Source organism: Lynx rufus, unplaced genomic scaffold, assembly GCF_022079265.1.
Source record: "Lynx rufus isolate CCGP_SWC_20201006 ecotype Redwood Valley unplaced genomic scaffold, mLynRuf1.p SCAF_1, whole genome shotgun sequence".
NCBI lineage: Eukaryota > Metazoa > Chordata > Mammalia > Carnivora > Felidae > Lynx > Lynx rufus.
Window position 1 is genome coordinate 211,899,509 of NW_025814823.1, and position 22,431 is coordinate 211,921,939.

Here is a 22,431-nt window from a genome sequence, read left to right on the forward strand (position 1 = left end):
AATTGTACACTGTAAAATGTGTGCCGCTTACTGTATGTGAATAAAAAGTATTCTATCACCAGATTGTAATTTTTAATGTTTATCTTTTCTTTACCTTCTCACCCCCACCCTACTGCATTTGACTTTGATTCTTTTTACATGAAAACTGAACTGTCCAAGAAAAAACATTAGCCAAAAGTGTCACCAGGATTCTGTATGTATGGCCCCCTTTGTGCTCTATTCTGTCTGCCAAAGGGGTCTCCTCTCAGCATCAACTTTTGCTGAGGTTTCTTACCTTCTTTTTAGCTCCAGGAGCAGTTTCCAATCCCCAGAACAGCATCTATTAACATAGTCTAATTCAGAAGCTTCATCACCAGCATCCCATTGATGGTGGACACTTAGCATGAGGAAGGTGTTCAAGCCTCGAAACAACAGCCTTACTGCCAGCATGCCCTTCTATCCCTCTCCTCCTTTCTGGCCTGAGACATTGAAGTAGGGACTAAAGCCCTAAGGATAAAAGCTCATGGCAAAGATGCAGCCCCGCCTACCTTGCAGTATCCTAAATCTCCAAGTTGAGTCCCTTTCCAAATGGATGATGTAGCTGTGCCATCAAACAGCCACTGCCAGGTAAAATCTAGATCAGGCTCTCCTTCCATTTTATGTAGAACATGGTAAGCCCTTATAACAGGTGTGCTGTTTTTTTTTTTTTTTCATTTCAGAAAAGTTGTCTTCAATGATTTCTTTGATTACTGTTTCTATTCCAAGTATTATAGTTCTTTTTTCAGAAATGTATACAATTCTTTAGGTGAATCTCTACTTTGCCCTCTACATCAACTACTTTCTCATTATACCACCTCTCTCCCTTTGTCAGCATTCTAGGACAGCTTTTCAAGTCTGTCCTATAAATCTCTGATTCTTTCAACTGGCAGGATATTGCAGCTCTAGAAGTATTAAAAATACAGATTCTAGACCAACCTCTTAGAACTTGTGACTTAAGAGTGTGAGGTGGGGCTCAGGAATCATTTTTTGTTAGTTTGTTTCATTTTTGTTCTGGTTTTTATTGAATGCTGCAATTTTAGACTTGGGAAATGTTGCTCCCCATCACTATGACATGTTAAGACAGTCTTTACCATTTTCCATGTAGATTTGAATTTTATATTTGTCCCTTCTTATTTCACTCCTAACATTTTAATCTCATCTCATCTTTTGGCCTCAAGTTGTCACCCTTTCACCCTTTCATTTTAAAGTTTTCTCTCCTTATAGGTTTTTCTGCTCCTATCCATAAATTCATGCTTTCCTTGAAGATACTATTCTGGTCACTGTAACTTATTTTCAGAAGGCTTTCTTTTTCTCAGGATCTTCAAAATAAGACCCCTTTCTCCTGTTATTTACTATTGTCATACTTATTTTCTGATTATGTTTAGTTAACCTGAAATGAGATAAAAATCTCTCTAGACCTGATGTTTGCCAATGTATATGTGTGGATGGCTTTTGACTCCTCCCTCTGCTTACATGAGTATTGGGTGATCTTTACCAACTTTTTCTCCAACATTGAACAAACTTAGATTTTATGTAGAGACATCCTGACCACTCTTACCAAGTCTTTAGCCTTGGTCTGTCAGTAGACTGACTAGCTGAACAACTGTTTGGTCACACCTCTTGCCAGATCCTACTACAAGACATGAACTTCCAGTGTTGTCTGAGCCCCCTGGAAGGGGAATCAGTATTTGGGTACGAATGGTTTATATAAGGTGTTCCTGACTCTGCCCAACCTTGGGTGCTGCCACGGCTGTACCTAGATTCCAACACTGGTGTGTTACTCTTTTATTTTTAAAAAATTTTAATGTTTTTTATTTATTTTTGAAAGGCAGAAAGGGACACAGCATGAGCTGGGGAAGGGCAGAGAGAGGAGACACAGAATCCAAAGCAAGCACCAAGCTCTGGGCTGTCAGCACAGAGCCTGGAGTGGGGCTCCAACTCGTGAACCATGAGACCATGACCTAGCCAAAGTCAGACGCCCAATCGATTGAGCCATCCAGGTGCCCGTGGGGTGTTATTTTTTTAGGACTCTGGTGCAAGCATAGGCACAGTAAGTTTCTGTATCTCCCTCAGCACATCTTAGAAAGTGAATTTTTACTTCACTTAGAAAAAAAAGAAATAGAGAAGGAAGAAGAAAGAAGGCAGGAAAGAAAGACAGGAAGTGAAGGGAAACAGAGAGGAGGGGAGGGGATAGGAAGGGAACATATGCATGCATACACACACACACACACACACACACACACACACACACCTCACTCCTCACATTGTGCTTACAGGCCCAGGAGAAAATGCACAAACCAACCAGCATGCACCTTCCTTAGCAGCTGAATCGCCTTTCTGAGGTCTCCTTTGGCAAAGCAGATCCTGCCCATGTTGTAAAAAGTTTCAGCCACTTTTTCACTACAATCACCATAGCTGATGACCTGAGACTTCAGTGAGGCCTTTAGCAGTCTGTAAGCTTCCTAGGGAATTAAAAAAAACGTTTTTAAATAATTCTGGCAATTCTGAAGTAATATGCCAGTTCTATTCCGTAAACTCTATGGAGGTGGCATTGTATGCTTTACCAGGATCTGTCAGTTGTGATATGTCACCTAAGTAATGTGTTTCTATGAAGAGTTGAAATTTCATGCTTATATTTAATAATAACAGTTAACTCATAAATAATTATTTAATCTTCATGGCTACTCTATGAGAGAGGAACTATTATTATACTCATATTATAGATGAAGGAATGGACACTAGTAAAAGCTAAGGATCTTGTCCAAGATCACACTGCCTCTAGTTGATTTGCCTGTTCATATTTACCTGTTTTTCTCCATTTTGGACAAGCCATTTGCAAAATTCTTCAATGGTTGTCAGTGTTTCATAATCTGTTGGGCCCAATGTTGCTTGATATGCACTGATACTTTTTATAAAATATATCTCCACAGCGTCTGCAAAAAAAGGGAAACACTAATTAAGGCAAGCTGCTAGCCTTTCCAAGTATCTAATACCAGCTTTTCATACTTCAAGTCCATGCCTGTTCTCATTCCAGGTCTCATAAGGACCCTCAGAAAGTCTGAGATATAATTTGATGGCATCAACTGATGTAATTTTATTCTCTTGATTAAATGCATGGATTTTTCTGTTGGAAAAGAAAGCTACGTCTGAACAGCCTTATCCCAAGACCCAAAATGGTCACCATATTAAACTCCCAACTGTAATGAAAGACTATATATTTAACTAAATTAAACTCTGATAGAGAGTATTATTTACTGGGATTCCTGTTAGGGGTGTGTGTGTGTGTGTGTGTGTGTGCGCGCGCCTATGTATGTTAGAGACTTTTGTTTCAAAAGTACTTTAAATGTAGTTGTTATTGCTTAAAAATTTACTTTTAATGTTGCCTTTTATTCCAAACATAATAGATGTTTATGGAATCAGTCTAGAAAATGCAATAGAAGCAAAAAAAAAAAAAAAGAAATGAAAATTATCTCCACACACACTACTCAGAAGCAGGCACCATTAACATTTTTTACCACTGTATTAAGGTATAATTGGCATACCACACCTTCAACCATTGTAATTACCCAGTCTGATGAACTTTTAGTAAACTTATAATTATATAATCATGATTGAAATCCAGTTTTAGAACGTGTCTATCACCCCCAAAATATTTTCTTCATGGCTGGTTGCAGTCAATGCCTGCTCTCATCCCGTCTCAGACAGTCACTGATCTTCATTGTATCTTTGTGTTTTTGCCTCTTCCAGAAATTTCATATAAGTGTATTCATACAACACATGTAGTCTTTTGTGATCCTTTCATGCATCATGCGGTCTTTGAGGTTCATCTATGTTCCTGCATGAATTAGTACTTCGTTCCTCCTTCTGCCGAGTACTTTTCCATTGTGTGGATATACACTACATTTTGTTTACTCATTCCCAAGGTGATGACTATTTGCATTTGTGTGTATAGTCTATTATACCTATCCACATACCAGTTCCAATTCTCTTCATTCTTTTCTGTGGATTTGTGTTACTGTATGCTGTCATTTTCTTTCAGCCTAAGGGCTTCCTTTAGTATTTATTTTAGGGCAAGACTGCTACCAACGATCCTGTTTATCAGGGAATGCCTATCTCACCTTCATTTTCAAAGGGAGGTTTTCCTGGATATACAATTCTTAGCTGAACTTAGCAACACTTTGAATATGTTTTTCCACTACCTTCTAGCCTCCCTTATTCTGATGAAAAAGCAGTCATCAATCATATTGTTTCCCTGTATGGAGCTATTTTTCCACTGTTGCTTTCAAGATTTTCTTTTTGTCATTCAGAAATCTGACTGTAGGTCTAGTTGTGGTTCTCTTTGTGTTTATCTTACTTGGCATTGAGAATTTTGGATCTGTAGATACATTTTCATCATGCGTGGGAAGTTTGGGGCCATTATTTCTTTAGACAGTTTGCTCCTCATTCTGTCTCCTCCTCTTCTGGTGCTCCTAGTATATATATGTTGGTACACCAGCTGTTGTTCCACAGGTCTCTTATGCTTTGTTCATTTTTCTTCAATGCCTTTTTCGTCTGCTGTTTGGATTGGACAATTTCTAGTGATATATCTTTGAGTTATCTTATTCTGTTCTCCACCATCTCAAATCTGATGTGGAGACCATTTAATGACTCTTTCATTCAATTACTGTAATATACAGTAGAATATACACTGTAACATACAGTGTAATATACTCTAGAATTTCCATTTGGTTGTTTTTTTTCTTAGTTTACTTATTTATTTTTTACAAGAGAACAAATCTACACCTTTATTTATTTACTTTTAAGTTAGTTTAAATCCTTGAGGGGTACAGCATCACACAGATTCTGTGGCCAATGGCTTTAGCAGGAAGCTTGCTTCAGAATTTGGCTTGGACCATGCCACTGTTTCCATGAGTACAAGTTACTTTTCCCCAGATCACTCTGGTTTTGTTCAGTTTGCCACGAGGGGTCACTGTGTTGTTCTTTGCTCTGTACACATAAGCACATCTCTTGCCTAGATAGAATTCAGTTTCATCTCAAGCAGAAACACCTTCAATTTTAAGAAGAGCTGTGTGCTCCCTCTGGTTCCAGAAACTCCACTTACATCCAGCAAAAATGGCTTTGGACCACAGCCTTCCAGACATTATTTGTCATTTTAGGAGTCCTGTTCCCAGCAGGCCTCCATAGGTTCCAAGATGGCAGAAGGAGAAAAGCGAGCTCTTAAATAGTTTATATTTCTCTATTAATAGTTCCTATTTGCTAGGTAATTTTCATTGTATTTTAATTCTTTTAACAGTTTTCTTTAATTCTTTGAACATATTTATGATAGCTGCTTTGAAGTCTTCTAAACCCAATATCTAACCCACTTAGAGTCAATTTCTATTGACGGCTCTTTTTCTGAGTATAAGCTATGGGTTGTTTCTTTGTATGTTTCTTTTGTTGAAAACTGTACATTTTACTTTTTTATGTTTTTATTAATTTATTTTTGAGAGAGAGAGAGAGACAGAGTGTGAATGGGGCAGGAGCAGAGAGGGAGGGAGACACAGAATCTGAAGGAGGCTCCAGGCTCCAAGCTGTCAGCACAGAGCCCAACATGGGGCTCAAACCCATGAAGTGCCAGATCATGACCTGAGCCAAGGTTGGACACTCAACTGACTGAGTCACCCCCAAAACTGCACATTTTATTTTATTTATTTATTTAAAAATGTTTAATGTTTATTTTTGAGAGAGAGAGAGATTGAATCAAGGGAGAAGAAAGAGGGAGACACAGAATCTGAAGCAGACTCCAGGCTCTGAGCTGACGGCACAGAGCCTGACACGGGACTCAAATTTACAAACCACGAGGTCATGACCTGAGCCAAAGTTGGATGTTCAACAGACTGAGCCACCCAGGCAGCCCAAAACTGTACATTTTAGATATTATATAGTAGCAACAACAGACTGATATATTTTTGTGGGTTTTTATTTTGTTTTATTCTTTTTCTTTTTTTTAAGTAGGCTCCACACCCAGCATGGAGCCCAATGTGGGGCTTGAACTCACAACCCTAAGATCAAGACCTAAGCTGAGATCAAGAGTCAAGATACTTAACCGACTGAGTCACCCAAGTGCCCCTGCTTGTTTTGTTTTAGTGAATTGCCTAGACTCAAATGGCAGAATCTGTCTCCTCTATGGTGTCTGAATGCTAATGTCTTTGCTTAGGTGTTTGATTTCTTTAAAATAGATTTTATTCTTTAAGGCAGCTTTACATTCTCAGAAAAACTGAGTGGAAGGTACAGAGATTTTCATATAACTTGCCCACATATGGCATTTGGGATGGTTAATTTTCAGTGTCAACTAGACTGGGCTAAGGGATGTCCATATAACTTGCCCACATATGGCATTTGGGATGGTTAATTTTCAGTGTCAACTAGACTGGGCTAAGGGATGTCCCGATAACTGATAAAACAATTTCTGGGTGTCTCTGTGAAGGTGTTTCTGGAAGAGATAGACAACTGAATCAGTATACTGAGCAAAGAAGATCTGTCCTCACCAAGTTCACACACACACACGCACACACACACACACACACACACACACACACAAAATGCAAAGAAAGGATGAATTTTCTCTCACTCTTTTCTTGGGCTGGAAATCCATGTTCTTCTGCCCTCAAACATTGGAACTCCTGGTTCTTGGGCCTTTGGATTCTGAGACATATTATACCATGGGTCCCCTCACTCCTGTTGGTTATATTTCTCTGGAAAACCCTGATTAACCAGGAATGAGCCCAAGAATAAGGACGTTTACTTGCCAAAGCCATGGCTGAGTGCCCAATCTTCAGCAACAGCAGCACTGAGCCTCTAATATGGCACCATTATGTACGGTGACTAGCCAGCTTCCTGGTAGCAAGTTGATTACCCCGAACCATTTTCTTCATGGAAAGGGCAGCATTTTGTCCTTAACTGGAATATATTTCTACTCTGGATATAAATTTGCCTTCCCTGCATGCAATGATTCTACCAAAACTACCACCCATAAACTTAGAATGCCTCATCCATCATCATGGTATTCCACACAACATTGCTTTGGATCAAGGAACCCACTTCACAGCAAAAGAAGGGCCGTAATGGACCCATGCTCAAGAAATTCACTGGTCTTACCATGTTCCCCACCATACTGAAGCAGCCAGCTTGATAGAATGGTGTTATAGTCTTTTGAAGACAGTTACAGTGCCAGCTAGGGGGCAATACTTTGCAAGACTTGAGTTCTCCCAAAGGCTGTGTATACTCTGAATCAGCATCCAATATATGGTGCTGTTTCTCCAATAGCCAGGATTCACAGGATAAAAACAATAATAATAAAGGTAGAGGAAGGGTGAATTCTCTCTCACTCATCCTGAGCTAGGAAGTCTACCTCCTGCCTTTGGACATCACATAATGGTTTTAGATTCCCAGCCTGATCATTCGAATATCCCTACTATATCTCAGTCTGGTTCTGATGCTTGCTGTGTTTCTTGAAACTGTGTGGGTTTGTTTGTTTTTGTTTTGTTTTGTTTTTTGTTTTTGCTTTTTACTAAGCCTTGAAGTTTTCTTGATAGGTGGACATGATGTACTGGGTAAAAGAAAATGCTCTAAATAGGCCACTAGCTACGTGGTGGGAAGATGTGGGCTTTGAGGGGAAGGCATTCTATCATCCTAGGTTAGGTCTCGGTCTTTTAGTGAGCCTGTGCCCCTGGACTGTGAACTTCGCAAGTGCTTCTCAGCCCCTTTCTCCCTTAGAGGGGAAGGGATAGCGAGAGTGGGCTAAAGTTGGGTATTTCCTTCCCTTTGGGTTGGTTAGGTTCTGAAACAGCAACAACAACAACAATAGTTTAGGCTCTGGTAAAATAATTTCTCTTGAGGACAGGCCTTGTTTAGTAGAAAGCTCTGGCATATTTTTTAAAGGATTTTTTCTTTTAAGTTTATTTATTTTGAGAAAGAAAGTGTGAGCGGGGGAGAGGCAGAGAGAGAGGGAAAGAGGGAGAATCCCAAGCAGGCTCTGCACTGTCAGCACAGAGCCCGATGAGGGGCTCAAACCCACAAACTGAACTGTGAGATCATGAGAATGATCTGAGCCAAAGTCAGCCACTGACCTCACCAATTGAGCCATCCAGGGGCCCCAGCTCTGGAATATTTTAGCTGGCTATTTTTCCCCCTCTCTCTCCTGGCAGCAAGGGGGCATTTTTCTCCAATATTCACTTGGAGAACCTGGTCAAGCTCCTGGAGGTAAATCTCACAAGAGTGTGGAGACCACCCCCCCCACTTCCCCCCCCCCCCCCGCCCCCGTCACTGGGTACTTGGAATTTTTAACTCTCAGTCTTATACACACTGAGCTTCCAGAAATTTATCAGTTATAGTTCAGGTATTCCTACCCAGTACTTGTTCCTGTAGAGACAGGTACCTGCTCAGGCAAATTGTGATTCTCTGTATTTATTTGTCTCTCCAATTTCAGGGGCATCAGTTTGCCCTGTGACCTCACTTCCCTGACAGATCTAAGAAGAGCTGTTGATTTTCCAGTTTGTTCAGCTTTTTACTTGTTGTTAGGATGGAGTGACCACCTCCAAGCCCCTATATGCCAGACTAGAAATCTAAAATCTTTGTGTTTAATGCTTATTTTTTTTGTAAATGTTTTATTTATTTTATGAGAGCATGCCAGAGGGAGAGAAAGAGTGGGGGACAGAAGATCTGAAGCAGGCTCTGCGCTGACAGGCTAACAGCATGGAGCCTGATGCGGGGCTCGAACTCACCAACTGTGAGATCATGACCCGAACTCACGAACTGTGAGATCATGACCTGAGCTGAAGTCAGATGCTCAATTGACTGAACCACCCAGGTGCCCCTAATGATTATCCTTTAAAAATTTGGTCTGGATTCCTGGGGTTACCCCTGTGTCTGCATAGCTTAGTGCTGACCCAAGTGACTGACTTGAAAAGAGGTTGTGCTCAAAAACCTTTACGATGTATGACTTCTATCCTCTGTTGATTGATCTGTATGTAGATCAGGGTGTGCATTCAAAGCTCTGCCACATTTCAAGTCTTCTTTGGTTGTTATTTGCCATATCTCCCCTACACATGTAAATAGTTTCCCAGTTGGCAAGGGATGTTGGGAGAGCTTCTCTGGCCTTTTCTTGGCTCTCATTTCCAGGTTCTTCCTGCTAAGATTTCTGACGGGCTTCTAATGCCTACAAACCAGGACAGCAACTTTAGGTTACCAAGTATGAAGGCGTTCCCTCCTTGCATTTCTTCTGAGTTTGCCACTTTTATCTGATGAATCAATGGGGGGGGTGGGGGGGGGTTGCCCCTTGCTCCAAATGGAGTCCAAGGCCTCTGCCACAAAGTTGCTGTTCTTTTGGCGAGACCCTGCTGATCAAATTGCTGTATTCTCACTGTCTGAGCTGGTGCTGTGGGTGGACGGGAGCAGCCTCAGGCAAAAACACAAGAAGACTCTCTTTACCCAAAGCTCTAGCAGTTTTGCAAGAATGCTTTCCAATTTGTTGTCTGCTTATTTATTGCCAGTGTCCTCAAATGGTTATTTTTGGAACATCTTAATTTTATGTGTGTATGTGTGTGTTGATTCACAGATCTCTTCACAAAGGCATAGCCAGAAGTCTCTACCTGTTTACATTTTGATGTACATTTTGATGCGGTCTTAGTTACTTTGCAGTTCATTTTTCATGTATATATACATATGTGTGTGTGTGACTATAAACAATAGTATTTTTATGTCCTAAAAATGCAAGGTATTTTTTCCTTAATATTGTTTTTAACTTTCTTTTTAATTATAAAGTCTAATCCTTTTACAGACTACAGAATTCCATGCAATTAATATATCAAATATTCCATTTACTAATTGATAAACATTTAGGTTGTTTCCAATTTTTTTACAATTACAGACTGAGTGCCACAGTAAACATCCTTCTACATGTTTCCTTTTGGTTTTACTAGGTCTTATCAAGTTATTTTCCAAATTTTTTATCACTCCTTCCATCTATGAGTGAGCAGAACTGTTTTTCCACAATCTGGCAAATACTAGATATTTTCATATTTAAAATTTTTTTACATAGGATAGGTGAAAACTGATTTTAAAGGTATGTATAGTTTTAAGATGTGTAACATTTTGCCAAATTATCTTTCAGAGATTTTGTGTCAAATTGCTCTCATCAATCCTAAATGTTATCATTTCTTTTAAATGTTGACATTCTGATGGAAACTTGGTATCCTTGCTGTTTTATATTGATTCATTATTACTATGATTGAACCTTTTTTGTGATTATTGGCCATTTGTTTTCTTTATGTAATGTTTGGTATTATTTTTCTCCCTATTTTTCTATTGTAAAGTAAATGCAAATTTTAGCTCCTACGTGTAGGACAATGATCTATGTTGAATGACTGTGTATGTTACGAAAGTGAGTTTTTTCTCTTTTTTCTTCTGGCATGTGAATACCATTGTTCCAATTGTTCCAACACCATTTGTTGAAAAGACTATTCTTTCCACATTGAATTGCCTTAGCACCTTTGTCAAAAATTAATTGGTCATATTTACACAGGTCTATTTCTGGACTCTCTTTTGTGTTCCAGTGACTCTGATCTGTCCCTTCACCAATACGAAACTCTCTTGATTACTGTTGCTTTTATTTATTTATTTATTTATTTATTTATTTATTTATTAAAAAAAAATTTTTTTTAACATTTATTTATTTTTGAGACAGAGAGAGACAGAGCATGAACGGGGGAGGGTCAGAGAGAAAGGGAGACACAGAATCCGAAACAAGCTCCAGGCTCTGAGCGGTCAGCACAGAGCCCGATGCAGGGCTTGAACTCACGGACCATGAGATCATGACCTGAGCTGAAGTCGGACGCTTAACTGACTGAGCCACCCAGGCGCCCCACTGTTGCTTTTATAATAAATCTTAAATCAGGTAGTATGATTCCTCCAATTTTATTAGTTTTCAAAACTGTTTCAGCTATTCTAACTTCTTTGCATTTCTGTATAAATTTTTGAATCAGCTTGTCTATATTTACAAAAATTCCTGCTGGGATCTTGGATTGATAATTTGTGTTAAATCCATACATCAATTTCTATAGAAGTGACAGCTTTACTAGACATCTTCCAATCTACGAATACATTATGTCTCCATTTATTTAGATCATCTCTGATTTCTTTGATCAGAGTTTATAGTTTTTAGCATACAGATACTGTACATGTTTTGTTAGATTTATACCTAAGTGTTTCATTTGGGAGGAGGGGCTATTGTAAGTAATATTTCTAAACATTTCAGTTTCCAGTTGTGAATTGCTAATATATAGAAATATGACTGGGTTTTGTGGTTGTCTTTATATCCTGTGATCTTGCTAAGCTTAAACTCACTTACTAGTTCTAAGAGTTTTGCAGATTTCTTGGAATTTTCAGCAGAAACAGCTGCATTGCTGCAAATGAGGACCATTTTATTTCTTTTAGGCTGTATGTCTTTTTCTTGCCTACTGCACTAGCTAGGACTTCCAGTACTATGTTGAATAAGCTTAGTGAGAATGAACATCCTTGCCTTATTCCTGATCTTAAGAGCAAAGCACTTTTTCACCATGAAGCATGATGTTAGCTATGGGTTTTCTGTACATGTCTTTTATCAGATTGAGAAAGTTCCCCTTCCACTGTGAATGGATGCAGAATTTTTTCACATGCTTCTTCTGCATCAGTTGATAAGATTACGTACTTTTCATCTTTGGATTGTTAATATGGTAGAGAACATTCATTCAGGTTTAAACACTGAACCAGGCTGACACTCTCAAGAAAAAAGCTTCCCTTGGTCATGGTGTGTTATTCTTTTTTATACATTGCTATGTATTTTCTTGAGAATTTTTTGGGTTTATGTGTATGAAAGGTATTGTTCTGTAGTTTTGTTTTGTTTTTTTTCTTAAGGTCTTTACCCAGATTTGGTGTCAGGGTAATGCAAGCCTCATAAAATGAGTTGGGAAATTTTCCCTCCTCTTCAATTTTCTGGAGAAGATTATGCAGGATGGGTGTTAATACTTTATTAGGTAGAATTATCCAGTGGAATCATCTGGATGTTGATGTATCTTTCTCACAAATTCTTTTTTTTTCAATAATTAAGGGCTTATTCAAATTATCTGTTCATCTTGGATTACACTGTTTTTTATTTTATTTATGGTACTTTGTGACAGACACAGGTTTTAGATCTTTTTATAATTAAATCTATCAATCTCTTCTAGTATATCTTTGTGTGCTCAGAAAGTTCTTATTTCCTTAAATTATTAATTTTAGGAGTTTTGATTGTAGAGCTGTATTTCCTTCGGGATAATTCATATTTTCAGTTGTGATCAGTCAGATGTGATCCATCTGGAATTTAGTGAATGATAGGTGAAGATCCAAATCTTTACAGGTAAAAATTAATATACAAGAAAAGAATAAGGTGGCCTTAGAACCTCCCAACCCAGAAGCATAGAAGTTTCTCACTTGAACAAAATTTTTACATATTCACAAATACATTAAATGTGTTATAACCATGAAGACTATTTTTAAAAAATCAGATGTATAGATGGAGTACAAATACTCTGAGTATACACAAGAAAACTTTTTAAAGAAGATGATTAGCTAGGAAACACAGAATCAGGAAGTCTTCAATGAACATTCATGCTAAAGGAAACAGTAATCAAAATATGAAAATAACTTCTGAAAACTGAACAAAATTATTTAATGACTTGGGAAAATAGAAGAGTGGAGAAAAGTAGGATGCAAAACTTTCCCTGTGATTCGTTCCCTCTCTCTCTCACTCTTCCTCTCTCTTTTTCATAAAAGACTGAAAAATAATGTACACCTAAATGGATTCCTTTTATGAGCAGAGATAATCAACATTTAAAAATGTTTAAATCAGATTTTTCACAAATCTCAAATTCCTCCGGATGGGCCATCGAATCCATTAGTGTCCGTTAATCTGACCCAGTCAGCTGAGCACGGCACACAGTCCTTTCTCATCCGTTCTTTTGTGTCTCTCCTGAAGCTACTCACTTTCCAAAGGATGACCTTGTCTGAGAAAGGACTACTGTTGATGAATTCATCACCTGGCTTTCTTCCAGAAGCCCCAATACCTCACTTTTGAATACAGTCATAAAAATTCTAGCTGCTACAAGCGTTCTCTCTTGACAGCCAGAGGAAAAGAGTCAAGGAGGTTGAGAATGGAGGAGGAAGAAAGAAGGAGCCAATGTTTTTGTCTTTTATCACTGGATTTCCTCATCAACCAATACCTCACAGCTCACATTCATAGCGTGTATGATCTCTACTCTTTATGCAGGTGAGTTCTGCTGAGATTCTAAGGGAACAAAGGAAATAGAAACCAGATGGTTTTATTGGTTTTGATGTTCCAACTAATCTGTGGAGATATTATTGTGCCTAAATTCATGTGTAAATGTTTTTGTGCAAAATGGCTTCCAGTCTAATTTTTCCATCACAGTCATGAATAGCTAATTACAACCTGTTCACATCGCTAGATAGACCATTGCCAGTGTGCTTCCCCCCACCATGGGAAATGGTGATAACTGCAAGCTACCTCTTCTACTTACCCCTGTGTTGGGCCTCTCCAGACAGGGCATGAGCCTTGGCTAGTAACGCACTTGCCTCTGCAGTTTGGGGGCTGACGTCAGTGAACAAAGAAACACAGATAGAATAGGCCTGGAATAGAGAAAATCATTATCAAGAGTACCCAAATGACAGTATTTCAGAGGATTTTCTAATAGCTCTCATGAAATTGCTAGTTGAGAGCTGTGGATAGCTAATCATGGAGTTATAAGAGAGGTGAGTTTGAGTCCCAGCTTTTTCCTGTGAGTCTTGAGCAAGTAACTTCACCTTCACATGTAAAAGAAATATATAGTTTCCATCAATTGTGGTTTGGAAAATATTAATGAGATGGTACATGCAAAGCACACATAATATCATCACATGGTAAGTTCTCAATAAATATTAGCCACTATGATGTCTTATTAGGTGTCATAGCAAAACTAAAATCACAACTTTAGCTAAGCTTCTCAAAGGTTCGTTATCAAAGGAAGTTCAGGAGAGTTAAGTATGGACCCTAAAACCATACTGCCTGGGTTCCTATCCCAGCTCAGCCACTGATGACTCAGGCAAGTCACAAACTTCTTCAAATATAAAACCGGAATGACAAAAATGACTGTTACAAGCAGTTGCTGTAAAGATTAAATGAATTAATATGTGTAAAGTGTTTAGGATACCACCTGGAATGTCCTAAACATGACAGAAGTGGAGATTTTATTACTATTATCATTCGTACTAAAGTGGAAGGAGAAAGAAGAGAGAAACCCCTGGCCCACACCCACCAGAAAGAAAAAAGCCCCCTTCCCCCGTGCCTCATAGTTCACACGGGTCAGACACTGTGAGGTATCTCAAGGAGCCCCAGAGATTTCAGACAACACTATGGAGCTAAGGTAGAGTTCAGAGCTGGTATGTGTGCGGGCTCTGAGGACTCAAATTCTCTAAGTTCAAATCCCTGCTCTCCTACTTGTTAGCGACACAACTTCAGCTGAATTAGCTGTAGCTCTTTAAGCTTCCATTTCCTCATCCTTAAAATGAGATCAAATCATAATGCCTCCACTTCATAGGCGTATTGCATGGATTAAATGAGTATACCCTCAAGTGCACATAGTAAAAGCAGTCCATAAATGTTAACTATTTGTGTTGCTGTTGGGAAACACTGACTATATCTTGATTTGGCAGTCCTGATCTGACCACCGCTTGCACAGTCTTGGACACAAGAAGCTGATGGCTTGCTCTGTAAACAGTGGACTCCCTGCCTTCAGACCAACATCCCCTAACATTTCTCCACGGTGTGATTACCTGCAATGCCTTTTCTACAGTATCAGACTGTTTTCACAAATACCATTGAATTGCATTGCACGGTTTCTATGATACAGGAAATCTAATCCACTTTTGGCTTCCGGAGGTACCAGAAGCCACAAACAGGTTCTTATTTGAGGAGAGAAAAGGCGAATTTAATAAGTTTCAAGGGAAGTTTCAAGCACAGGATGCATCAAAAAGCCCCACACTGTTTTCATTATAATGACTCAACATTCCTTCCTATTTTGTTTTGTTTTCCCCTGGGCATTTGTCAAATTAGTTACCTCCAAGTGAAATACTCTTTTGTCGGTTTAAATTTAGACTTGTTGATACAACCAGCTGGGCTAGCCTAGAGGACAAATGACAGCATCACACCAAAATATCATGACTTTTTTTTTTTTTTTTTTCATTTTAAAAAAGCCCTTTGTGTTTGCTAAAGCCTTAAGTTTGGTTGCCCCTACGGCTTTTTTCCCTGGAGCAGACTCACTTGCTTACCTCTTCCCAGCACCCACAGAGATGAGGGGAAGCCTGGGAGGGGAAATTTGGTCCCAGATCAGGTCAAACAGCAGATACACTCATCCTGAGTCCGGATTCTCTGCCCATGTTGTTTAAGGTTGAGGTAGGGCTCTTGTGTGGATCTGGCGGGAAATCCACCCCACCCCCTAGTTCTTCTGAGAAGCCCAAGCTTCCCTGGTCCTGGGAACGGGGCATAGGGCCAAAGAAGGCCAGTAGGCTGGTGCTCCAGCCAACTCACCGACCTGCTGCAAGTACTGGATGGCCTGATCATGGTTCCTCCTCAGCTGCTCGATCTGCGCGATCTCCTCGTACAGACTGACCAGATCTGATGTCCTATCACCCTTAGCAGCAATAACATTGCCAATTGCCTTTTCAAAGTATGCCAGAGCAAGGTTCAATCTGTGGACGGCCAAGGAGGCTCTATAAGAAGAGGGACAAAGACACAAAGTCAGAGAGGCCCCTTACTTTGCAGACACAAAAGAAACTGATTCTAAGAATGAAATGATTTGGCCTTTAGAGGCCAATTATCTGAGTGGTTGACTAAAATCCAGTCTTGCTATAAACAAACTCCCATTAACCTGCATTTTACCCACCAGATTCCACTGACTGATATTCACCCCCATTAATACAGCATGCTATAGTCTAATTTTATAAAAAAGCATAAAATGGCTTCTAGCAGTTCACAAGATGGGTTATTTACCCGTAAACACAGACTTTCTAGAATCAGAATAAAATTTTATTCTGACTCCCTCTCTTTCAGACCAATACAAAGCCATTGCTTTGTCTTGTTTGATTTAGTTTATTCCTCCTCAGTTAAAAATGAGGATAGAGAAAACAATGTAAATATTCCTTCCAAAAGACAGTGGTTCAATAAATTATGGCACATCATATAATAAAATACTTCAGGCTTTAAAAACCATGCTTCCGTTTTAGACTAAATAATATGAGGAGAAATTAAAAGTGTGGCAAATTTTATTTTTTTTTTTTTTTTTTTTTTTTTTTTTAAATTTTTTTTTTTCAACGTTTATTTATTTTTGGGACAGAGAGAGACAGAGCATGAACGGGGGAGGGGCAGAGAGAGAGGGAGACACAGAATCGGAAACAGGCTCCAGGCTCTGAGCCATCAGCCCAGAGCCTGACGCGGGGCTCGAACTCACGGACCGCGAGATCGTGACCTGGCTGAAGTCGGACGCTTAACCGACTGCGCCACCCAGGCGCCCCAAAAGTGTGGCAAATTTTAAAAAGTGATAGGACTACTTAAAATTGATCCTGACAGGGGTGCCTGGGTGGCTCAGTCGGTTAAGCGGCCGACTTCGGCTCAGGTCATGATCTCTCGGTCCGTGAGTTCGAGCCCCACGTTGGGCTCTGTGCTGACAGCTCGGAGCCTGGAGCCTGTTTCAGATTCTGTGTCGCCCTCTCTCTGACCCTCCCCTGTTCATGTTCTGTCTCTCCCTGTCTCAAAAATTAATTTAAAAAAAAAACGTTAAAAAAAAAAATAAAATTGACCCTGACATATCTATCTATCGATTGATCAATCTTTATCTCTAAAATACCCATAGCAGTTATGTTTGGGTTGCGAAATTAAAACTAACTCTTATTTTCTTCTTCATATCTATATTTTCAAATCTTCCAAAACAAAATATAATTTAAAAAATGAGAATAAAAAAGCATTTCATTAAAGTTTATTCCTCTAGAGACAGCAAGACACAGGCAAATAACATGGTAGTTCAAAGCTGGTTCTCAGTTATTAGCTTTAAAAAAATTTTTTTTTTAATGTTTATTTATTTTTGAGAAAGAGAGACAGAGACAGAGAGTGAGTGGGGGAGGAACAGAGAGACAGGGAGACACAGAATCTGAAGAAGGCTCCAGGCTCTGAGCTAATAGCACAGAGCCTGATGTGGGGCTTGAACTCACAAACCATGAGATCATGACCTGAGTTGAAGTTGCACACTTAACTGACTGAGCCACCCAGGTGCCCCCCTCAGTTATTAGCTTTATGGTCAAATTCCAGGAGTCTACATTTCCTTCCAAATAAAACAATGATAAGAATACCTAAATTACAAGGTTATAAAGATTAGATAAAAAATTGTACATGAAATTACTTAACATATAGTGGATACACAATCAATATTACTTCCCCTCACCCTTTGCTTCTTCCATCTTTGTATTCCCAAAGTAGAAAAAATATGTATGTATATGAAATTATTTTATATAAGGCATTCTACAAGTTACAATTTATTTTAAACTGAAAGATTCATCCTTCCTCTGAAGATTGGGATTAACAATCAAAAGAGCACTGGCATGTTATCTGGTAATTCTTTACAGAAAAAATATTTGATCAATCAGACCACTATTTCCTTTGACTATTACAGCAGAAGTTACAGAATGAAAATGCCTCTCATCAAGAGCTTGTAGGGAGATATTAGCCAAGTTGTCTGGCCTAAACAATCACAGTATATTTTCCCTACCTTTAAAATGAGAAAGGGGATTGCCCTTACTAGATATTTGCTCTCTATGAAATATAAGTCAATGTGGTACAGAAGGTGAGCTATGGATTAAGAAGACCCATCTGTAGTGTTGGATCTTCTACTAGTCATTCTGTCACCTTGAGTTACTTACTCTTCCTGTGCCTTAATTTTCTTACCTGTGAAATGAAAACAAAAATACCTGCCTCATAGCTTGCGGTAGAGGATTGAACTAAATAAATGATGTAGCGCACTTAGAATAGTTCTTGGAGATAGTTACACTGTTCCAACACTTAGAACAGTGCAGGTACAAAATAGATACTAAATAAATATTGTAGAATGAATGAGTGAAATACGCACTAATATTTATTCTGAAAAAGGAACAAGGCTATCTTTCACATACGGCAAAAAAACCTTAGCCACTGACCCATGTGACAGCAGCAGACATTCACTAGACTCTAATTTATGGCTCCGTGGACTTATATCAATAGTTTGATCTAACGTTGGGCATTCAAACACCTCCCCACCATTTCCCATTTGATTTCTAGGTTCATGGTTGTTTAGAGCAGGTAGGCATGACTCATGTATTTCATTTACTTACCATTCTGTCATCGATCCTACCATGCCAAGTGTTTACAGTTTTGGAACCAGATTGTGGATGTGCAGATATCTTAAAAATCTAAGGAACAGTAAACCTTTTATTATTCTTTTTTTCCCCTGATAATCTGCTGGGCCCACTCTTATATGTAAATACTGTGATTCTCTCTGAGGATACCTAACTCAACTGCAAACCAGTTAAGTCTTGTTCTGGCTTGAACACATCCCAAGTACCTGGTTTCCATATGGAACAGAACTTTCCTTAAAAATTCATGGGCCGTGCATAGCTTTCATGGGCTTCCAATAAACAAACGGTCTTCATTAAGTACTCTTTCCTTGTCTTTTAAGATACCATGCTTCATGACAAAAGTAGGTGGCGATTCAGAAAAAGACATAATTTGAGAGTAGGTGTGAAAGACAGAATAAGGGCGAGGAGTCCATGAGTTCAGACCATGGATCCAACACTTGTCACCGTGGACGGTTTGTTTAATCTCAGCCTCAGTTTCCTCTCTCTCTCTCTCTACAATAATTGCACCAACTACCTCACTGCTGTCTATGAGGATTCAATGGGCACTGCACATAAAGCTTAGACCATGGTGTGTGCGTTTGGTAAATAAAACGCCTCTTTTATCACCATCTGAGTATCTGGGTTTTTTGCCCTGAGTATTTTTTCTCCCCTTATACAGAAGAGCACAGAACAATCATGTGATACCGGGCCTCATTCACAAAAGCCTAAGCCTCCCAAAGCCCAGATCTTACCTGCCCAAAGCAATTGTCAGGTCTTTCTCCGAGACTTGTAATCTGTGAACACTTCCCTCACATAATTCTTTCAGCTCCTTCATGTTTCTCTCTGCCTTCTGCAGGTTGAAATAAGCCTCTCTGCCAGTGAAACAGTCAAGGAAAATGCTAGGCACACAAACTCCCCCACTTCCCAGGGACAACGGCTGATAAGTAAACAAAAGGGCCACTTGGGAAAATGAAGCAGAATTTGAAAAACAGGCACTTTACTATGTTCTTTATTTTCTATATGTATATGTTGTCAAGAATTCTTTAGAAAAGAAACAGAGACCTGGGTTTCTCATGGCAGTAGCCTGAATCCAGGGCTGTTGTGGGTGGTGAGCATTTGGAGAAGCGAACAGAGACTGTAAATTATGCTACATTTCCTTTAGAGGCACCCATGGTGTGATAATACTCACTTTTCCCAAGTTGCTTCCTGTGAATGGTAAAAGAGAGGAACTAATTCTGCTGAAAGGGACTTTCTGGATCATTTAGAAAGTCCAAGCAAAACAGATTTTTGGCAAAAGGCAAACAGCAAGAAAGAAAATCCCCTTAATTCCCAAATATCCTATTTCCCACATAGTCAGTAGCCCCTTCTAAAGGCATAACAGAGAAAGGCAACGAATCAGTGTTTACAAGTTGAGTACCAAGACCAAAAAAGCCGAGAGGGGAACGTGGTAAAGAGGAGAGATGAAGGACACATGGTCTCCAAGAAGACTTATGGTTAATTTTGTTTAATATGGAATGCTTTATAAATTTGCATATCATCCTTGTTCGGGGGCCGCGCTAATCTCTGCATCGTTCCAACTTTAGTGCATGATCGATCGTGAACACGAAATACCATGCACAGTTTTCAAGTAGAGATAGTACCAAAAGGCTGTCAAAATCACACGCTTTTTGAAGAGTAATGGTCCGCCTCTGGGGACATAGAGAACTATTTCTTTTGTCTTTTTTGCTTGGCCTCCAGCTTCATGGCAGTATTCTCAACAGCATTTCAGAAAAACAAAAATGATCAAGAGTCCATTAAATCAGAGACTTCTGGCTGCAGGTTACAATCACCTGGGGCCTTTAAAAAATCTCAATAAACAGATGAACCCCAGACCTACTAAATCAAAATCTCGAGGGTGGGACCCAAACAGCAATAATTCTTAAAGCTCCCCAGGGGTTACAGGTGCTGCCTAGTTTGACAAACATTGCTTTAAATTACCACCCGCTCTCCCCACTCCTATACCACCCCCCACCCACTATCACCCATGTCCTCACTGCTAAAACTGGTCTTCTTGGGTGCTCAATCAAGCAGGACACACTACGAAAACTTTTCAGCTGGCTAGGGGACAGGTCACCAGTGAGACCCCTCTCATGGCTCAACTCAGAGTTTATATGAACAGATACAGGAGGAATAATTCATACCCTTCTAGATGGAGGTAAGAGGCTTGTGGGGGGGGGGGGCGGATGTCAGAATAGAGCTGTGAAGCCTGGTTCAATCTCCCCTGTTCCTAGGTGAGACGACCCGCCTGGGGACATGTGCTCCCAACCGCCCCCCCCCCCCCCGCCCCGCCCAGCTCTGATCACAGGCCCAGCCAGGAAAGGAAGGATATTGGTTCTGTAGGAGCCAGGCCACCCCCACGGTGTAGTACAGCATGACCAGAGCTTCCAGGATTTCCTTTTTCTCCGTGTTTGAGGTCGTGTTTTCCTTCCAGGTCAGCAGCGTGCTCCTGGCAGATTCAGCATGTTTCTTGGCCTGAGCTGGGAGGCCTGGGGAAGTTTGAGGGTGGGTGGCAAGAAGAAAAACATTAAAAAGTCATGTTTCAGTGAAAGACATTTCTGGGAGGAAATAGGTGGGTAGTGTGTCTGTCGTGTGCTCTATAGTATTAGTTTCCAAAGCTGGCTGCGCATCAGAATGATCTGGAATGCTTGTAGAGAATATAGATTCCTGGGCCCCACCCCAGACCTACTGAGTTGGAATCTCTAGACGAATAGAGTCCAGCAATCTATATTTTTAATTAATTCCACAAGTGCTTCTTACGCAGCCATCAGAGCATTTATCTGGGGTCCAGTCTGGAAATCACTAGTAGACCAGGAGTAGAAGCTGAGTATCCTGTTCCCAATCCTGCCGTTAATGCCATGTGACCTTTTCAACCCACAAAGCTTCTCCATCCTCCAAATGTAAAATGACAATAATTATAGAAGCTGTGCCTTTACCAAACACCTGGAGCTAGTCCAGGAACAAACTAGGTTAGGCCACAGAGTGCTACGCTTTGAGCTTTCTGGAAAAAGCATTCTAAAAATACAAGGGCTTATGAATACAATTACTTCCATCTGGGGATTTTTTTTTTTTCAATCCAAGATGAGGCTGGATAGGCTAATTGGTCACACACACACACACACACACACACGCACACTCTAATTGCTAAAGGCAGTGAGGTCCTCACTAAGAAGACAAAGGGATCCCTGATGGGAAAAGAGTAGCTCCAGAGAAAAGAGAAAGGCCAGCAGAGAACATATTATCCTAGAACATTATCTCCTCTGCTCTACTGAAGACAGTTAGGGCTGGTGTTCACGTTTAGCTCTCCTCTCTGCAGGTTGGTAAACATATTCACCCCTGCCAGCTAGGCCCACTGCACCCGTAATTCTCACTTCACAGCCCCATCCCTCAGTCCGCTCTGCCTCTGGCCCTTAGAGCCTGTTTTCACAGTACAGGTAGAATGAATGGCCACAAAGATGATCTTGAAAGGTCTTGAGGCCTGTGGCCCTCATACATTCCATGTGCAGGACCTCCTTAATGAGTCGCTACAAGGTAGGGGGAACAAAGCTTCCCTGGGAGAGCCCTAAAAGGGACCTGGAAGCCAAGGAGTCTTTGTAGAACACTCAGAGGTTCCTGTTCTGTAGGTCTCAACTTAAGAGATAAATGGAGTCTGTGGCCAAAGAGATGGCTGTGCCCTAAGTTACCAGGTAATAGCACCCCTCAAATTGCACTGCACTTCATAAACACCCTGTGAAAATGCAGATTCCTGAGCCTTGTTTCCAGTAGTTATGGTTGACAGGTTCTGAGGTGAGAACAAAGGATTTACATTCATAACAACCATCCTAGGTGATACTGATGCAGGCTGTCTAAAGACCACACTCAGAAAAGCATTTAGTAAAATCTTTATACGAGAGGTGGGACTCATCTTACTTT

The 22,431-nt window shown here is 40.0% G+C and overlaps 1 protein-coding gene and 2 pseudogenes across 1 annotated transcript in view; all 3 read right to left on the bottom strand.

The window, feature by feature from the left end:
- The window catches only part of TTC23L (tetratricopeptide repeat domain 23 like), a 46,281-nt gene that overhangs the window by 6,895 nt on the left and 16,955 nt on the right, over positions 1–22,431 (bottom strand). The window contains exons 4-8 of the mRNA XM_047077134.1: positions 20,852–21,008; positions 19,236–19,361; positions 15,657–15,834; positions 13,608–13,716; positions 2,824–2,951 (exon numbers count right to left, since the gene is read on the bottom strand). Of these exons, the coding sequence (XP_046933090.1) occupies positions 2,824–2,951; positions 13,608–13,716; positions 15,657–15,834; positions 19,236–19,361; positions 20,852–21,008 (698 nt within the window). The remainder of the gene's footprint in view (positions 1–2,823; positions 2,952–13,607; positions 13,717–15,656; positions 15,835–19,235; positions 19,362–20,851; positions 21,009–22,431) is intronic.
- Positions 4,794–5,159, bottom strand: LOC124507744 (60S ribosomal protein L35a-like; annotated as a pseudogene).
- LOC124523444 (uncharacterized) lies at positions 19,987–20,079 on the bottom strand (annotated as a pseudogene).